General features: G+C 46.7%; 1 protein-coding gene across 1 annotated transcript in view; it reads right to left on the reverse strand.

Annotated features, from left to right (window-relative positions):
- Mthl1 (adhesion G-protein coupled receptor methuselah-like 1) overlaps nt 1-18,840 on the reverse strand; it is a 142,976-nt gene extending 124,136 nt beyond the window's left edge. The window contains exons 1-3 of the mRNA XM_076770940.1: nt 18,001-18,840; nt 14,270-14,542; nt 11,442-11,677 (exon numbers count right to left, since the gene is read on the reverse strand). Of these exons, the coding sequence (XP_076627055.1) occupies nt 11,442-11,677; nt 14,270-14,542; nt 18,001-18,524 (1,033 nt within the window). The 5' untranslated portion in view covers nt 18,525-18,840. The remainder of the gene's footprint in view (nt 1-11,441; nt 11,678-14,269; nt 14,543-18,000) is intronic.
- Between the last annotated feature and the right edge of the window lie 1,175 nt (nt 18,841-20,015).

Consider the following 20,015-nt stretch of genomic DNA (forward strand, 5'->3'; position numbering starts at 1 on the left):
CTCTACCGAGCTCTCCTTTCGAGCCATAGTCGCACGGTACAAACTTTCCCGCCTCTCCACCGGAAATTAAAACAGTAAAATAATCAAATTAGCGGGGGACCACGGTCTCCCGCGTCTTGACTGGAATATCAAATTAGCTCGTAACGCATGGTCTCTCGACTTAAATCCCTCGAAATCCTCCCTTGTTGCTTCGCCTTTTACGGAGCTAGACACCTCTCCGGTCTCTTTTTCCACCAATTCCCAGACCATCTATCCGACTTGGTTAAAAAACTTGCTTTCCTAAGTCGACGTCAAAACTTTCATTTTAGATGTAAACTAGATAACTTAAATTTCGTAACCTAACTAAAATTCACGAATTTTATTCGAATTCGTTTCCTTTAACATTTTAACCTGAGAATTAATTGCATCAGTTCCATGGTAAAAAATTCTGTCACCCATGTATGGAGTTCTACGTATCTCATAAAAAGTTGTCAAATTTCCACCATCGAATAAGACGCCCCCTGCCCCGAATAAATGATAGAATTGCTCCCCGTCCAGGATTTCTTGTTTTTCTCCGCATTCGCGAGGGGAAATAAAATAATTGTCATCGAGCAGCGACGCGTGTCACCGTAGAAGGGACGCGTCTAGGGGTAAACCGTGTGGAACGGGGCGTGTAACTGCATTTTCTCGGTAGAGCTTCGTCCCCATCGGGGAAAAACACGCACGATAAGTGGAAAAGCGTTTTTCCGCGACGAGGCGATCGTCGAAGCTTTCTTCTCGTCGCGTAACGAAGTTAAGAACCGCCGAAACCGACGGAAATAATTTTTCCCTCCAGAGTTTGCGCTTCCTTTTCCGCCAGGACGCCCACCCCCCACGACTGGAAAAGCCCGGGGAGACTGATTGCACCGGCTTTCCACGAAATCACGGCGTTATTTATTTTTATTCCGCGCTAACGTACCGCGAATAGCTCTCGCGAGCCACGATCTACGACGCGACGCTTTCGTTGATGCGTCCCGTTAAATCATCGAGGTCGCCCCCGCGTGTATTTATCGTCGACCACCATGGAACCATCCAGGTGAACGTGCGGTAAATTCGAGAAACTTGAAAGAGCAGAGACTTCGCGATAAAGTGTCTGGGCGTCGAGGGTAGTTCGGGACAACCACTACTCGACGCTTTTTCCGGGGATGGGGATCAGCTCCTCAGGAGTTTCCAGGAGGTATTCGCGTGAACGGAGGAAAGGGAACGTAATCAGTGATTTCTTTATCCCTCGGCGTTTTTTACTCCCTTAAGGGGAAAGCCAACACCTCGTCGATTTAGCAACTTGCTGGGGTCGTGTATCTTTCTGAATTACAAGGGATTCTTTCCGCGTTGGAGAAAGATCTACTGTCCGGAAAATTTGAAACTGATTTCACTGTTACGATAACAACGACGAAAGTATCCGTTCGAAGCTGTTTGCCCGAATAACGTATGAATGTTTGCGTATTCATCTTAGCGCCATCGCCATGACACTTCCCTTCAAATTCTTCGTGCGGTTTACGTAAACATTCGGTTCAAAAGAGCACATTCGATTTGTTTGCTCTGTCCTCTTCGTGTATACGTACGCCAGACTGCGAAGAATCGATTATTCCAGATACGAACCTTCTTTAAGACTACGTCACTCGTACGGAAAAATAATGGCTCGTTGTCCCGAGTATTATATCGAACCTTGTTCCTAGGAAAAACATCTGCCTCCGCGGAGTTACCCTTATTTTCGTACCTCGAACCCAAATATTATGGAAGGAAATTTTTTCCCCCATCGCGAAAGACTAATCTTCGACGAACAAAAATAGTCAAGCATTTTTACGAGTGACCGAGGATGTACGAATTCCCCGAGAGTCTCAACGAGAGAACCCCTGCAGACCAATTGTCTCTGGACCTGAAACCCCTTTTTCACGGAAGGATCGGTGCAAGCTTCCACGCAGGGGGCCTCTGCCTACCCCGTAAAAAGTAAATTGTCCTACGTGCGAGCTATATCGCTCATATAGAAGGACGGTTTATTTATCGCGGATTTCGCACAGTGCCGGAGCTCCCTCCCTCGCTTTTATACGCCACGGAACAAAACTCGAAGTTTTGCTGCGACCGACGGGTACGAAAGCTGACGCAAAGGAGAAGAGAAAACGGGGGATCGTATTTTGTTCTTTCGACGCGTGCAACTCGAACTAGCGATGGGACCGAAACGTGTCGTTGAACGCGTCGAATGGTCAAATGGACATCGATCCTTGGAAATCGACGGTATTGAAATATTTAAAAAATATCGAAACATTTTAAATTATCTATCGTTACACAGAGATGTCGATATCGATACTCTGGTGGAAAAGGAGTTTGTTCGCTAGTAGTTCGAAGCTTCGCTCGATATGTTCGGTGTACACGCCGCCGGAAGAGAAAAAAAAAATTCCTTAGCGCTGTTTACTCAGATTTATGGTCGCCCGGCTCCCGTCACAGATGAAATTTCCATGCCGATGGTACCGGCCAATTTTTCATATCGCGATCAGCCCCGAACGTCCCGCCGTAACATATTTTCCAGTCCTTACGAGCAAATGAACGAGCTTCATCTATCACATTTACAGCACGCTGAAACGAACACGGGAGACGGTCTATCTGGAAACCGTTCCGCGCCAGTCCGCAGGTACATGTGTCCAATTAATTCGACCGTGCACGCAACTTTTTACCGTGACCCCCCTCTTCCTCCGCGTGCCCTTCCGTTTCGATGTTTCGAAAGAGAAATAAGAAGTTTCCCAACGTTTATAATTTGTACATAGGAGACACGGCGACTCGATAATTGTAATATGGGTGTAACTCGAGGAAAAGAGCCTCTTCAAACACAGGGGGAATCACCCTACATTTCGCGCGTAGCGATAGGAATGATCCAGCATCCGACAAAGGTAAATTACGATCGGAGGGTCTTTCCCTTGGAAACGTCACCGCGTAGATTAAAATTCAAAATCCTGGCTTCTCCGCGATCGTGGGACGCACACTACGAAATCCTAGAGTTGATTTCGTACGATAGGATCCTCCCGACGCGGCTTTCGATCCAATCTCCGAGTAGCAACCCTTTTCGCGACAATCGAAACGAAACGCATCGATCATATTTACGGCGCGACAGGAACGTAATCTGCTTGTCGACAAGGATCGGCCAGGAAAAAAGGGGGGCGAGGGAGTCTGTGGCGCCATGGGACCAGGGCTTTCTCTCCCTCGTCGTTCTACCGTTTCGTTTCTCTCCTCTCCTCGAGACACGTTCCAGTCACGTAACCTTAAATTGCTCAATTATTTCCCGATCGTCGTCCCAGGCTGCCGACGTTTGCAGACTATCCGTGCCAGACAATCGCGGCCGGTTCCTTAGATAAAGCCCCGTCCGGACCGCTATCGGGAAAATATTCAGCCTTATTTTCGCGAACCGGAAAATGCTCGCTGATTCTTCTCGAATCAACGATCCTCCGATCGAAACGTCCGCGCTCCGCCGAACAATGGACAGAAATTTATGAAACCGGCGACCGTACGTATCGCGCTTAACATGTTCCCGCGCCAAGTTTCACGATCTGTTATTCCCGGTCCATCGGTGGCAAAGTTCTCCACGTTCCCGTCATCCATTTTTCATTCCTTCGTTTTCAGAAATTTCTAGGGAAACCGGCAAAAATACTCGCGACAGCTTGTCTCGCGGGTGCGCCCAACGTCGCGTCAGCGTCCTCGCGGGACCAAAAAGCGACAAAATTCGCTGGTTCGTCTCTGCGGTTCAAAGATTTTCATGCCGTGTAAGAATCCTTGGCGGGAAATGCTAACAAATACTGACAAATAATAATATCGTACAACTGCTTCGAAAATATTGAAAATACACTAAGAAAATTAATTTTATTGTTTGGATAGTGGTCTTTGGATAGACTTTGAAATTACGAAATATATAACTCACGAGATCATTCCTACCGATGAGAATCACCCGTAATAGATGAGTTAAAACAGGAAGGGTACCGAGAAATTAGTAGTCCCCCAAAGAAATGGAAGACAAGGACGAGACGAGAAAGAAGATGCAAAACAGGAGCATGTGGTTCCTATTGCACCGTTCTCCGCGTACTCCGGGGGCTCACCGGTCGCGTATGACATACGATTCGTTCGTTTTTTGCTCTCGAGGGCTTGTTCTTGCTCGCGAGCGCCGTGGCGCTCTTTAATCACCGCGTTTTCTCTCGCTCCCTATGGCGCTCGACGAACATAAAAATGGCACGCCGCGATTTGCCGCGCCGCCAGACAAAACTCCGCCGCCGCTTTTATTCGGCGTTTCGCGCGAAACGACTGGAGACTGGAGAAAATCCCCCGCGCTCATAGATTCGCATTCAAAGCTTTTACGAGCGCGAGCTTCGCCCGGCGTTGTTCGCGAAACGGTCTCGTGTTCCCCCATTGGGCGCACTGTCTTTAAAACGAATCGTTAATCGCGCAACCGGTTTTCATAAAGCTAGCAAATAAACAGAGACTCGATCGGACGAGAAAATTCCCAATGCTCGTGCACGCTCTTGGAACTGGCGTTGGACAAATTCCGCAGTTCAGTATTTATTTTCTTTTCTTTTTTTTTTTAACTATTCGCTTCGATGCTTCCCGAATTCCTAATGGGCGTCGTATATAGATTTTATATTATTTTTAGTTAGCGTTGTAATACTAATATTTGCAAAATAGTCTCCCTCGTACACTCCATTAAACATATTAGACGAGATAAAATCATCGCGTGTAGACGAGATTAAAAATACAGATATTTAACGACCTCGTCAACCTTTTGTAAATAATATTCCCTCGCAGTTTGAACGTTACAAGTCGCGAACTCCAAATTCTGTCATTCAAGTTATCGAAGTTATTGCAACCCCCTTGCGGAGTATCGACACGCCCGCGTTAATTGCAAATACAAAGGTTTTATCCCGCGAGCAAATGTTACGAAACGTTTCAACCTCTGTGCACCGCGTAATCTCTCTCGCCTTCCTAAATCCTTTCCGCTCTTCATTTTTCTACTTTCAACGGATTTCTGCTGTCCGCGGTTCCGCTTGCGCGCAACAGAAGCCACCGGAGCGTGCACCGTGTGTCCGGGGGATAATAAAACCGCGAAACCGTGACAATTTTCGCGGAGTCGTAAAAACCGTATTAAACCGGCGAATCGAAACCTCGCGTTTTACACGCGTCCCGAAGAAAACGCGGAATCTCGAGCTCTCTAATCTCGCACCAAGTAATTTCTCGACCCGAATACGTCGCGCGTCTCGAAGGACAGAAACGTACGAACAGATCCTCCATTATCCTGTCGCGGTATTTCGTAACTCGGCCCAAATCTTCGAATTCTGTTCGAATTAATTCGACTCGAGTATATTTTTTAAAGTCTCACGTAACCCTAGAAGAACGTCGTCGACAATTTATTCCTCGTAATTATTCGAATCGTCCCAGACCGGTGACTCCTGGCCGAAACGCGACCGGTGTTCGGGACAAGCGACAATTATCAGACAAACGCGTTTCACGAAGGGGACGAGAGATAAGTGAACGCCAGCGAATTCGCGTCGTTTGCTCGTGCGTTGTATAGGTGAACGGGACAGGGGACGAAAAAGAACCGTGAAACGCGCGTCGCGCTATTTTAGGCTAATTAGCCGACCCATCAATCACGGTGAACGAACTTGACATCGAAAGAAAGTGACCTACGATAACGGGGGCCTACTGCAAAACGACGCGACGTCAAGCTCCTCTCCGCGTATCTTATCTTTTAATTAAGCGGAACGCCGCGATCGCCGGAGACCGAAATAAACGCTGAACCTTTTTACTCGCGGAGTTCGTAAATAACTTTGCGCGCCCGAAGACGCGACAATGCAAACGACGCGTCACCTGTTGACCCTTTGAGCTCCACAAAACTTGCAGACAATTCGACGAAATTTTCGAAACTTTTAAAGTGGTTATTGGCACCGATGGTTATATTTTACATTTGATTTATCGGTCTCTTACGTCGTAAATAAAATTTGAACCGACGCCGCTCGAGTGCAAAGGACCGATAGCCAGACGCCCGTATTTTTCATAAGACCAGTCGATTTATAGTTATAAAAGGGCTCGTTGTTTATGGGTGGGCTGGTGGAGCGGGAGGTTGCGATACAATACGCTCCACAGTGTCCGCCCTCGCGGTCGACTTATCGAAATTATGGCTGGAAGGAGACGAGGAATTTCACACCCTTGTAATATTATTTTATCAAATTCTGAGAACAAAATTTTGAATAAAATAATTCGAGATTGCGTAATCGTCGTTATCGTAATTCGAAAACAACAAAATATCTTTGACTCGTCGCATGCTGTTTGCAAGCGACATATTATAGCGATTAATTCTGTAAAAACCAGATTCCGCGAAGAAAATTCCCCGGCGTAAACAAAGGAACCGAGAGAGACACGGCTCCAGAAAAATCGTCATCTGGCGCGTATAAATATCGCGAGCGAAAAATCAAAGAAACCACCCCTGAACGAACGAGAGAACAAATACGGCCGGGCGTGGCTCGCGGGAGAAAAATTCGTGACTTTTCGTCAGAGGGATGGGTGGGCGAGCCACCCGTTTTTGCTGTCATTAATTTCTAGGGATATCGTCGACGTCACGACGAGGGTAGCTTTCTTTCCTCGTACGACGAACAGAGATTATGGATCCGCGTCTTCCAGACGAACGAACCAAGAAAAAACAGGGCCGCTGCACGGAGTCTCGAGACTCGTTCGCCGGACCATCATGAATAGAGGAAACCCAGAGACTTTCTAGCAAATGAAGATTCTGCGTTGGACCGACGCCAGAACGGCGAATAAATTTGCACTGGACGCGCGTGCCTGAAGTCCGATCGAATAATGAAATCTCGAGGAAACGCAGCGAAATCGTTTACGTTTAATCCCGAAGACTGATTGGTCAGATGTATCGTTAATATTAATGTCAAAATATATACTTGTTAGTAAGGATTTGCAAAATGCACGTTCGAGAATTTTTTTAAAATAAGACGGGAAATTGCGGAAGGATGGGATTATGAAATTCTCTTTTTAATACGTTCTTTAACGATCGCTGCTAGAATTTAAAGGCTACGAGTTTCAAAATGTCGAATCTAAAAAAGTGAACTTATCTAGCTATTTCTGAAATTCCACAAGCTTACGGAAAGGTAACCAAGGAACGTGTGGCGATTTATTCGCACGGTGGTCGCGGAGGAACCAATCGAGGCGCAGAAATAGAAACCTGTGCTCTCGATTTCCCCGTGGCCGGGACTATCGAGACGAGATTTACCCGTAAAAGGGCCGATCGACCGAGAGAGGCGAGCGAGTCCTCGGTCAAAGCCAAAGTCGCGCTGAGGTAATCTCGGGGTCAGGGTGTTTTCTTAGGAAATACGGTTTCTCCGTGGGAAGAAAGGCCCGAGGAACCGAAACGAGGAGGGCGCGTTTCATATTTTCTCGAGACGAGAGAAAACACGAGGAAGGTTGGGCGTTGCGCGTCGACACGCGAGACGCGGTCGTTCGAGAGATATCGATGCTGGGTAGGATCGATTAGAGAGGCGTTGCGAGAGCGTGCTTGTCGCGAAGGTCGAGTCGCGCCTCGACGGAAGAAGAATTTCCGTGGAGTCGGACTGCTCGCAAGGTCGTGAAAGTAATTAAAAGTGAATCAAGCCTGGTGAAAGAGGGGAGACGCCTAAGTTGTACTGTTTACTGGGAGAGCGCAATTAAAGCGTTGCGAAACGAAGACATTCCCCGCGTGGAAAAAGAGTCGATCGGACCGTAGATCCGGTATTTTCTTCTACTCTCGCGCGATGGAATTAAACGACGAAACTAATTTTTGGTAGATCCGCTATTATCGAGGGAAAGGCGCCCGGCGGAGACGTCGCGCCACGAGATCGTAAATCTCTGTCGTTGGAAAGAAAAACAGCATAACTCGACCAAGTAATTGCTTTGACCGCATACCGACAGTTACTGTCGTCCGAAACGCTGGAAAAACGTCCAGTAATTGCCGAGCAGAACGTTTAACCCGTTATTCAATGGTTCGTCGCGGCAAGGACGTCGATGCGTGTCGCTTCTGCGATCAATCGACGACGAGGACGTTTCCTCGCGACAAAAAGAATCGCGTTACCGTTACCCGTGGCGATGGAAATTCCACGTGCGATCAAACGACTGCCACGGTAGCGCTAAATTCTGCTACGTCTACGAATCGTAACCGAACACTCCTCGCGACGCGAGACAAAACCGCACAAACCAGACTGTTCGCGGAGCATCGTCTCCCTCGGTGTCTGAGAAAAATTCATTTTTACTCCGAGATCGTTCTCGAGGACTCGTCCAGAAGCCAGAGATCGCGTTACGCAAGACTAGACACGCACGACGCTAATTTATTTATTTATTTATTAGCTCGTTACGTATGATATTACACGTTCCTTTCGCTCGAAACGTACGCGATCGTTTCATCGAGCGAGTTCAAACGTAATATTTTACAAGCTACTCGTGTAACAGTGTATTCCTTTTCGATTTCTTTCTGTTTAACACCTCGCTTCTGGAACTGGTCGATCGACTTACAGTAACCGCGAAAGAAACTCGATGGAAATGTTTAGTCTGAAAGAAATCGTCGATGACGAGCAAAATACAAACTCGAGAAACACAGTGGCCACGCGCAATTTCACGAACGACGGGGAAAACGAAGTTCCAAGAGCTTCCGAAGGGAAAGTGAATTTCAATTTTCGACAAAGTCAAACGCTGTTTCGGATTTCCAAGGCGATTTATTCGTCGGCGGCGCGGTTCGACCGGAAATGGAATTTCCGTACGCCCCGCGATTTAAGAAGCGTAGTAAATTCCCTACCCGCGAATTATTCCGCTCGCGCGACCGTCGAGCAAGAAGTTAACATTGGGGAAACTGGATTCCCAACGGCGAGCATAATCGAGTTGAATTTTTAACCGGGATTGTTGCCACCGGTTCCTGAAAGACGACAGAACTAATCGAATTAAAAACGTTCATGAATTTTAATACTTCCTCCCCGGGCGAAATGAGTTTTCGCCGCGCGTTACTTCGTTCGATTCCTCGGCCAACCGTCTCTCGCCTAAATCTTATATTACTCGGGCTGCTAGCTCGGAATTAACAACTTCTTTCGACAGATTTCGGCCCTCTTTGCGACTATTCTTTCCGAGACTCACCGTGTGATTACAAAATTTGTTCACACTAGAACAAAGAAGTCGAAATGACCCACTCGCTTTTAGAAAATTTACCGTAATTTTCGGTACAAATAAATACGCTATAATTGTAGGTAGTTCTAGCGTTAAAAATAGCATGTTTAAAATTTAATTCGAAAGATTAATCCCAATTTGTTTGTATGAAAATCTTGCTAAAAAGATTGGCATTTTTTATCAAAATAAAAAATAAACGAGCGGAGAGTTAACGCGGCGACGCGTAAACAGCGAGTACGGTTAAACGTATAAATCTTTCGAGTCGTACGAACGTGGCCAAGTTTGCTCGTAAAAGAGTCCAGATGAGACACGCCGATAAGCAGCGGGTAAAGAAAAGTTTCCGCGTGCTTTCCGGGAGAAGAAGAAACGACGGAGTAAAAAGAACAAGTAACCCGAACTACGGGGATTGTGGGTCACTCGGCATACGGCGTTCCACTTTCTCCTTTTCCCAGGTTTCGTGGACGGCCCACGACCCTTCGCCTCTTCACGGCGTAAAACGATCCTCCGAGGAAGTTGTAAAACTTGTGCCGTGTCCACAGGACGCGTAGATCGTATCACCGTTGTGCAATAGAAGCGACGAAAAGCGCCGCGATCGTGGCGTCGCGATAAATAAAAGAAGCCTCGTTGAAAGGACATTGTTCGCGAACGGGCATTCTTGGCGCCCCGTGGGCACGGGAAATTGTTTATACAACGTCCTGCGTAGCCGTAAAATACGATAGGAAAGTTTTATATATTTTCCATTTGAAATTGTACATCATCGAAGCAACTTTAATTGCGGTCGAACGGATTCATACGTGTTTCTTTTGTGGAAAGAAAAATTAAACGCGTGTACAAGGACGTAAGCGGAGGCATAACCGGCGTATCTGCGAATCTACATAACTCGAGGACTCGTAGTAATAATTCAGGAAATTGTTCAGCGAGTCTGAGGAAGGTCTAGCGATACGAGGGAATCGTAAAACTTGCTACACGGAGGGACAACGTATCTACTGCATCGGAATTTATCTGGGATCGTAATGGTTGAAAATATACGCTTTCTAAAAATAAAATCTTTACAAAACGCGTATCGAGCATTGCGAGAAATAGACTTGATCTCGCGTAGATTTTGAATTTCGGTAAAAATTAACGTGTATATTTGGTACGAAGGGCAATATTAGTCTCGTCCCTGATATGATACCCTAGATTATCGATAATTGTGTGGCGCTACTATTCGGAACAGTTTCCAATTAATTTGTTACCGGACAATTAGCTCGAACGGATTGTTCAAACGATCGATTAATAGCGTTGCGTCTAAACACGACGAGTCCAAACGCGGTAATATAATTGTAACTGGAAAATAAAATTCCATTCGCGAAATATGAATTCCTATGTTTTTCCTCGTTTCGTAAAACGGCGCGAGTGCATTGCTACGCGTATAATAAAATCGTCCATTTCGTCGAGCGGGGGGAAAGAAGGTTGTTTTCGAGCGGACATCCATCGCGGACTCGAAGCTCCAAACGCAAAGGGATTACGAAGCGAGGAGAAAGAAATACGTTCCATGCAAATTCCCTCGGTTTCCCGGTACAACATAATTGCCCCGCGAAATGGACCAAGGTAAATCTGTTCGCGAGGAGGGCAGGGACACGGCGTACAATAAAAAAATAGGACGGTACAAAGCGATAATGGCGGAAACGAGGCGAGATGCAAATGAGAATCCCTGAGCGGTGAGACGGTGCACCGCTCGCAGGTGCGCGGATAATCGATTTTCGCGATCGTAACGAGCGACGCTCTGCGAGGGATTACTACGATTATCCGAATAATTAGCCGCGTAGTTTCGGGGAGGTGGGGGAGGAGCAGCAAATAAAGCTCGACTCGGCCTGCCGGCGAATTCGAATTCCATCGGTGCGTTTGGTCGCATAACTTCGACGCGCTGCGATTCATCGCAAAAATTCGAGCCCACGAACCGAACTTATCCCGACCGGTTAATTAATTCGCTAAATTAACTCGATCGCTGAAAGCACAATATTTGGGACGTCGAAATTTGGCAGAACGATAGAGAAATCTTCAAATTTCAGCCGAGCAACGAAAGCGTTTTGTAAAATAGCATTCTGCGAGTCCTAAGGAATCCAAAATTATTTTAAAGAATAAGAAATCGAGAAATCGACTGGTATGACGGATCTAGAGTCGCCCGATTGGTTTCGATTTAATTGTCGTGAAAAACGAGGGGACCCGCGGGGGAGACACGATGGTTGGAATGAAAAGAACGATAAAATGCGTCGACTCACCCAGCGCCTTGCAGCTTACGCCACGCAGGGAATGTCCGGTGAGCTGAATGATGGCCATGAGGAGTTCACCGAGCATCAGGCAGGCGACATGATGAGTCTGACAGCGCCAATGCAGAACGTGATGAGAGGCAGGCAGCAGCCAACCAGCGACCAACGTAGCCATCAGGAACACCGAGCTGATGATGAAGCCCACGGGGTACAAGGTGAATCTGATGTCCGCTGCCTTCATCCTCGGTCTGCAACGTTCCCAACGTCGGTTAATTTCAATTATTTTCATTGGAAAATTTACTTCTCATCTTATTGCGATCCTCCAGGCTAACGCTTAAGGTTCAAGGAACCGATTGGAACATTTACAGATATTTTTAAAAACGAAACCATCCCCAAAAATCGCAATTTATTTACACGTACACTTTTTGTATGCTTCCAGAATCATTTAATGCGCCGTATTAATTAGCGAAAGTAAGAAAACACGTAAACAGCCGTACGATCATCGCGCGTAATCGGATTCCCGTCTCGGAATCGTATCGATCTCCATCACGAATCGAATAAAAGCGAATCGACGCGGATCCGTCGGTTCCTGAATTTCAAACGCGGATCTACGATCTCGTCGATCCAGGCGAGTGAAAGTACCGGGAGGAGAAATCGTTTCTCCGATTCCACGAGATGGTTTCAGCTTAGTCACGTCGACGCGCGTCTCGCGTCGAATGAATAAACACTCAGAAAAGAAGAAATAACTATTTTCCGAGTAATCAACCGGACATCGCGAACGCTCCGGGCGTCGCGCGTTTCACGATGCGTGACCGTTTCTACGCGATGGTATTTGTTTTCTTTCGTCGATCGATCGTCGTCGTTAACTTTTCCACGAGCGATCGCTGACCGCTGTGCAAACCTACGGCGAACACCTTCGATACGAAACGAAACGACACGATGGTTTCCCCGTGTGTGGTCGTTGGAAAAGCTCGCCTCTTCTCCTCGGCCACGGGCCACGTGTACACGGTCGCGTTAATTGAGTTTCGAGCGTTGCTTTGCAAATTGCACGCGAAACCCGTGAGCAACCCGCGATACACGTTTTCTGTGTAATTTCCGGGACTCTTGCGCCACGGACCCTATTACCGCCCATCGTTCCCGGCAATCCCGAGCCCAGACTGGACGAGGAACACACGCGTACCTCGCAAACGGAATCCATAATATCGGAACGAACCAGCATCGCTGGAAAGTTGCTCAAGAAATTCCGTTTCTGTTTTGGCTACGACTCGTATTTCTGTCGCGATATTCCCTTTCGTACGCGCAATCATCCCCTGCTCCCCGTTCGACCAAGGATAAATTAAACGCTCCTGCGTCGTGGCTCGTTTGATCAAAATCGACGTTTATCCGTTTATGTGTAGTCGAACGTACTTGGTTAAATGGAATTTCGAAACACGTACGATTCGATAATTTTTCAAACGTATACTATTTAATTTCGTTTAAACTTGTGCGCGCAAGGAATGGTCGTGAAGAAGAATAGATTTGTTTTCGAATACCTCGTGAATGGAAGTAGCCTCGTAATTGTGAAACTTGACGTCGAGAACTCGTGACGAGGGGTTAAAGATCGTTTTGTGACAGCAAATATTAATTCTATCGAGTCAACGACGAAATTGCAATGGGCGACGAAGAATTAAAATAAACGAGGAAACTTTTTTTTTTTGTCGGGCTCGAGTACCTGTTACGCCTTGAGCACACAGTGAGGCAAGTAAAGCATTCTGTTGTTTCACCAAATACCAAGTTCGAGTATCGAAGTGCCTCGTGTCTTTGGCGATCGACTCGAAAAAAGTTTCGAGTGTCGCGTATATCGTCTGAAGGAGGAACGAGTTTTACGGATGACGCGACGCGACCTAGAAATTCTTGTTTCGAGAGAGGAACGAAAGCGAGCCCGTAGGTGTCATCGATCGGCCACGGTATACGATCGAGCATGCAATTAAACCGTATGATAAATCCAGATCGGGACAGGCGATCTTTAACCGAACAAAAAGTCGATTCGTGCTTGCGGAGCTGCACAAAGTGGGTCGTCCATCGATCCAGCTCGATCGAAAATAAATGAAACGGAACGCTGAGCAACGTTTCGGCCACCGGTAACCCCGATTTGCATCCGCGAATCCCGAACGCGAGAGTCGTAATCGTATGCGCGATTATTATTTCAGACGGTTTATCCATTATTCACGATCTCGCGGTCGCATTTCCGACAACGCCGTTAGTTTTTCGTCCAAGTTCGAAACACGCGACGCCGGCCAGTTTCCGTTCGTTGCTTTAATTTCAGAAGCCAGAGCTCACCGCCAAGTGGAACGCTCGTTGCGCTGGTTTCGGTAGCGCGAAACTAACGGTTGAAAATCGTAGCGCCGAGAAACGGAAAGGAAAATAATAAAATTTCCGTCCGTGTTGATTGCGGAAATACAACCGCGCGAAACGAAACGTATCCAGAAACTGGGACGAAGCTGTTTCCGCGCGTTGAGCTAAAACATTCACGCTGAGAAAAGAGTCGAATCGCGATAATTATTTTTAAATCAGTGACACGAAAGTTTGAAATTGCTCTATCTTTGGGTCGAATTGAAAGAAGAAGAATTAGGGGATAAATTTAGCTCGTCACTGGTACGAGAATGATTATGACGTGTATAGTCTGGGTTTTCTGTAGCTCGTTAGAGGAGAGTTTGGCCGCGCATGTGGGGTGTCACGCGTCGAGGAAACGTAATTATACTCTAGATTCTTCACGATATTTTCGTTATCTGGGCTCGTTTTTCTTCAAAGTTTTCGAACAAATGCTAAAGGGTGGAACGATAATAAAGCTTCGAACAAACCTCTGGGACGCATGCTCCGAGCACGCGAACACTTTCACCACCAGGTTCAGTTCCTTGATCCTCTCGACGCAAAACTGGCCTGTAGGTAAGGTGATCCCATCTATTTCCAGGGCTCCGTCTGGCAGCAACATGGCATCCTTCGCATCCCCCAAAATCGTGAAGTTATCCGAACGCGGACACGTTGGAAACCCCGACACGATCTCGACCGCCGAGGATGCGTTCGGTAACAATGGAGCAGCATCTGCGGGCTCCTTCAGCTCGGCGCAGGTGTGTCTGCAAAACATACATGCAACCTTTGAGTTCCCGTCTTGCCCCTGGAAACACCTTTCTTTGCGATCCTCGTTCATCGAGCTCCGTAAATACAAAAGGACAGTGTAAAATTCCGACGGAATTCCGATTCTTCAAACGTAAATTTTCTATATTCTTAATTTCACCGTTTATCGCGTTTCTCGAAGCTAATAATATTGGAGAGTATCGTGGCGTACCGATGGTAAAAGCTTCGTTAATTATTCGCGAGTAGAATTTGGTCAACTATGCTCGAACCGCGATGGAGTTTGAACGGCGAGCTAATTTTCGTCGAATAGAGTTTGACCGCACAAATGGAAGGCAGTGGTATCACGGTTCGCGAAAGAAGGTCGTATCGCAGGCATTTATCTAGGGAAACGCGCTCGCTGGCTGCACAGAATGCCAACAAAGTCCACGGAACGCCCAAGCATGAGCGATTGGAAACGCGATTAAAACGGAGCCCAACGTTTCTCTGTTTGCGCCAACGTCACGCTTGCATCGCAAACAAAACGCGTTCGAGCAACGCCCGGCCCCCGGGTGCGACCGTGTTCGATCATTTATTTTTCACCCCGGTGTCAAACGACAACTTTCAACGGAAATACACTGCACCGGATGAAAGCAATGAATTTCCCCGAAATTTTATTCGGGGCTAATCGACGTTTCCCCACGCTCGAAATTACAAACTCAGAAATTGAGAGTCCAAGGAGTAAAAGTTTCTGTAATCGAAAAATGCATCGAAAACGGCCACGTTTGGTATCGGTACGTCGAGGATAAAAGTTTTTACGCAATCTTAGCGCTCCGTGGAATCAGGATGCCGTTGGTTATTTCATTGATATGCGATGGGAAAGTCCGTAATAAATATGCGGATAGATCGGAATGCGTGGCAAGCACGATTCCATCCGATCGATGCGTTTCATCCTCGTCTTCTTCGGATTCCGTGCAATCTGTCCAAGTATTTATCCGGGGAATTCGACCAGAAAGTCTGTGGAAGGTCCAACGAAACGGAGAAAACGGTCTGTTGATACAGGAAAGCAACAACCGATACAACGTGTGCCAAGAATGCGTCAGCGTACGATGTTGAAAAATGGAGAACGCATTACCGGTTGTTGCTTTCGCGTACCAACAGCTTTATGATTTCTCGATTCCTCGATCTTTTATCGAACACACCGGAAATAGACGATCGTGGAAGACTAGTCGAGTTTGCACCGCCTGCTATAACATTCCGACCTTTAGGCTTGTTTATTCTAACTTTTCCATCGCTCGTCGATTAAATAACTATAGTTTCCTGGTTGATACTTAAACAGTATTTTAAGTTTGCCTATGGCTGTACAGGTGGCTAAGAATATTATGGAACCACGTCATGCTTACGATCAGAGCATCGTGTACGCAAACAGAGAGTTGCTCGGAAATTAAGAAACTTTTGACAGTCGAGAACAGGTGTATTGGATAAAGTCGTGTCTCGACGGATCCGGACGATTCACTTTAATATTGACGTAACCTTTTTACAGTCCAGACGAGCGTCTACGATACGGGCAATGTCAGGCCTCGTGGTCCAATCCTGACAGGCACAAACGAGCCTAACGCGCTAAACGAGTTTCGACTTATTACCTACAGATTGTAGGGATAAAAAGAGCGTTAGATTCGTTGAGCCGGTATACGGACCCGGATCTATCGTCAGTCAAGAAACTATTCCGTCAATTAAGCTATCTCGACCGGTAGATTATTTCGTATTGTGTAAATAGTAAAAAACAGATATGCTTCTACCATGCAGCAACGCTCATTGTTATCTTGTACCTGACTCCTAACGCGATCGTTTACATTATATTATCGCGCTCGTGCTGCTTCGAAACGTGCTTACGTGTCTAACGATACATACGTTCAAACATTTCCGTCGATACGTAAATTTCGGAAAAACGAATGGAATCAATTGACAAAGTTCGTTTTTTAATCTTAACGTTTCTCCTTAGGTATTTTTAAACCCATGTCTATTGCATTTTGAATGAATTTTTTAAACACGCAATATATGGACAAAAAGACGGATTCGTAAACATCGGAGGTATTCTTCGCCTTTGATATTGCTTCGAAACGAGTCGAACCTGTTCACCTACTCCCTGTGGTACAAGACACGCGAATACATACAGGGTCAATCACCTAACTTTACCACATTAAGTAGCTTTTAGAATCAACAATCGCGTATAAAATGTTTTTCTACTGCATCGTACCAAGGTGGACGTACGACGTGTGAAACTTTTACTTCGGGAGATCTATTCGTTAATCGATCAAGCTACATTCGCAAATCACGGTAAAGTGAATTGCATATAATCTGGATTCGCTTCGCCAAGTGGAACATTAACGTCTTACCGGACCCTCTTACGTAGAGGGATTATTAAATGGACAAAGATATGCTTGCGTTCTGTTGACCGATTTGTCTAGTCTACCGGAAACTTTACAAATGGGCTCCCAATTATGTTCTGTAACGCAAGAATAAGCTGAGCCGCACTGAATAACATTTTCGAGGTTCACTGGCTAGGGTGGAATGGCCCTGTAAACTCCATCCCCACTTGTTTACCAGGATTTAATTGCAATGAATCTTTCCTTTTTGCAGGAGGAGGGACATTAAAACAAGTCCGAATTAAACAAAGTACTTGTAACGAGCGTTGCTTCGATACGCTTTCGTTAAAAATTTAATTCTCGAATAAAACGTTGAACACGACAATGGTAGGTATTCAAGAGCTACTTAATAGAGGTACAAAAGCACTTTTACTAAATAACACGAATTGGAATCTCAGGTAGCCGGAGACTTGGGTCGAAGGTATTTCGCAACAACGGAATATTGGGATCCTTGGAATTTGTGTTACCTGACTTCGGGACGCACTTGAGCTTGATACGTCCAGAAAGTGTTTATAAACACTACGCGCTACCTATCGTACACCTATTTTAAAGCAGCAGTTTCGAGCACGTTATACAACTCTGTACCGTTCCAACGATGGATTTTGCAATAGTTAATAAATTACTGAAACGACTGCATGAAGTTTGCCCAAATATAAGAGAAAGCCTCTACCCGGAATGCTTCGAATTCTCCTCCATTCGCGATAGCAATAAATAGCAAAATTCTATTACGACGGGTTAAAGATACATTCTGAATAGCAAGCGATTTAAAATTCCAAGCTACTTCTCTCATGGACTCGTGAAATCGTGTAGAAATTTGTCTATTTTTCTAAGAACTATCGCTTGATTTTCGTAATTCCGGTCAAAGTATGTCAGTCGACCTAACACATGTCGCCAGGGATATAACGTCGAGATTTTAGATTAGAACCCTTCCGAACACGGTTTCCCCGAGGTGTTAATAAACCGTCCAAACATATGGGAGGGTCCCGGAAGGCTACGATCGCCGTACAAGAAGGAACACAACGTATCGTTGGGAAATTTCACCAGGGTAAACTTACATTTCTTCGTGGAAAGCTGCGTCCTCGTCGCAGCAGCGTCGAACACGCGGTCTCATGGTCGCTGCCGCGTGATTTCCCTCCATTTTTTTCTGCACGCACACCAGCAGAGCCTTGGAGTCCGCGCAGTATTGGTCCGGTTCGAATTTATTGTCGTCGTGTACGTCGAGGATCGCTTGACCGTCCTCGAAAAGCACGAACGGATTCGAGCTTCTGTAGGGCACGAACGTAAGCACCGAGTTCTCGCCGCACTCTGGCTTCTTACCCTGGACGACGTTCCATTCCGGTGGCGGATCGTGCAGGTTGATCTGCCTGGACGGCGAGAAGATGAAGGGTTTCCAGTCGTTCGCGGTGGCTTCGCAACGGGTCGCCGTGTCTAGATCGCCGTCGGACACTTTCACCAGTTCCTCTTTGTAACGACAGCACTTGAGGATCCTCAGCTTCGATCGCGCGGAATCGCTCGGCTCGGCGAAGACGACGACCGCGAGCGCGGCGAGGATCGCTGCTAAACGGAACAACGCCTTCATGGCGCCTTTCGACGGGGAACACGCGGACGCACGGTCGAGGATACGCGGTACGGAGCACTGCTCGATCAAACCAAGAACATTACCCGGATGATCGATGAGATTCGATCACTTTTCTAGACGCGTCAGGATCTACGTAAACACGATTCGCGGACGGTGGCACGCTGATATTTCGATTCTCGATATTTTCTAGAGTTCCGTGTGCAGAGACGAGCACGACGCGAGAGCATCGACGTGATCCGTAATTACGGTGACGGAGCGTAGATTTTGGCGCGTTTCGGTCGTTGGTCGGGTTGGAGATCGGACGTGACTCACCCGTTCGAAGGTTTCGGAGTTACTGAAGCGGCCCGACCACGCGGCCGCCTCTCGAGCCACCGGCAGCAAGCGTGGCTTCAAACTGCGCGCGCAACCGTTCGCTACTCCCGCCCTTATTCAACCGCCTAGCTTTCTTCTTTCTTCGCGACGACCTTCGTCGCGACGCCGCTCGCCCCGCGGGGTGAATTCGCGACCACGTGCTCGATCCCACTACCCGGCCACCTTCCCGGAAGTGCAACGGTACTTTGCGTGGAGCTCTGCCCTGTTGTTCCGTGGGAAACCGGCGCGCGTCTTTCCATTTCATTCTCGATGCCGACTGCCCGTTGCTCGCTGCACCCGATTTGCATCCCGTTTCCACCGGCATTTGCCAAATGAAAATCCACGATTCCTTCGTTGTTACGTTTCCGAATATGCGGACCGCGGTCGAGTCGAAATTCTCGACTGCAATCTGCATTTCTGAATAGACCGACGAGCGTCCAGCGAAGACGAAAAGTAATTTCGACTGTTTAAAATACTGTTCGCTGGTCTGCTCTCGCATCAACCTCGATGTCGAAACTTATTTTCGTTTACTTTCAGCCTGAAACGACGTTTTGGAATACCGAAGTACGAAGCGTTTGGCAAAGTAATTAATTTATTGAAGGTATTTCAAGATGGCTCGAATTACTACAACATTGCAGTTTTTCCCGCTGAGCTTAACGTTCGAGTTCTTCAACGGATATGCAAGTTTGTTAAAATCGATCGTGCGTAACCAGTGAGATCTGAACCTATGTATAAAACTTTTGTGAAAAGTTTGAGTAACTCGAATAAATAAAAAGAAACATGTCACCGAAGGATGACAAGTTTTCGACCATTTTAACCCATTCCCAGTCCGTGAGTCGTATAAATGTGTCACAGAGAGCTCTATGAAAAACCAGTTTCTTTAAAAATAGCTCTCTGGCTATAGGATCTGGCATACTCGATCGAAACGTGCTCTATAAGGCTAAAAATTTCGACTACTTTGTGCGATCCTCTTTAAAAATTTGCCAATTTCTCTGCATATTGACGTTTTATTCGAGTGAAACCAGCCACGAACGGCAGGAATTATCGCGTCGAAATAAACGACTCAGCGACATTCTTTTGTAAAGTGCAGAAGATGCAAAGACCAGGGCACGTGTCAGACGCATTTCGCAGAATTTCGTC

Source organism: Colletes latitarsis, chromosome 8 (genome assembly GCF_051014445.1).
Source record: "Colletes latitarsis isolate SP2378_abdomen chromosome 8, iyColLati1, whole genome shotgun sequence".
NCBI lineage: Eukaryota > Metazoa > Arthropoda > Insecta > Hymenoptera > Colletidae > Colletes > Colletes latitarsis.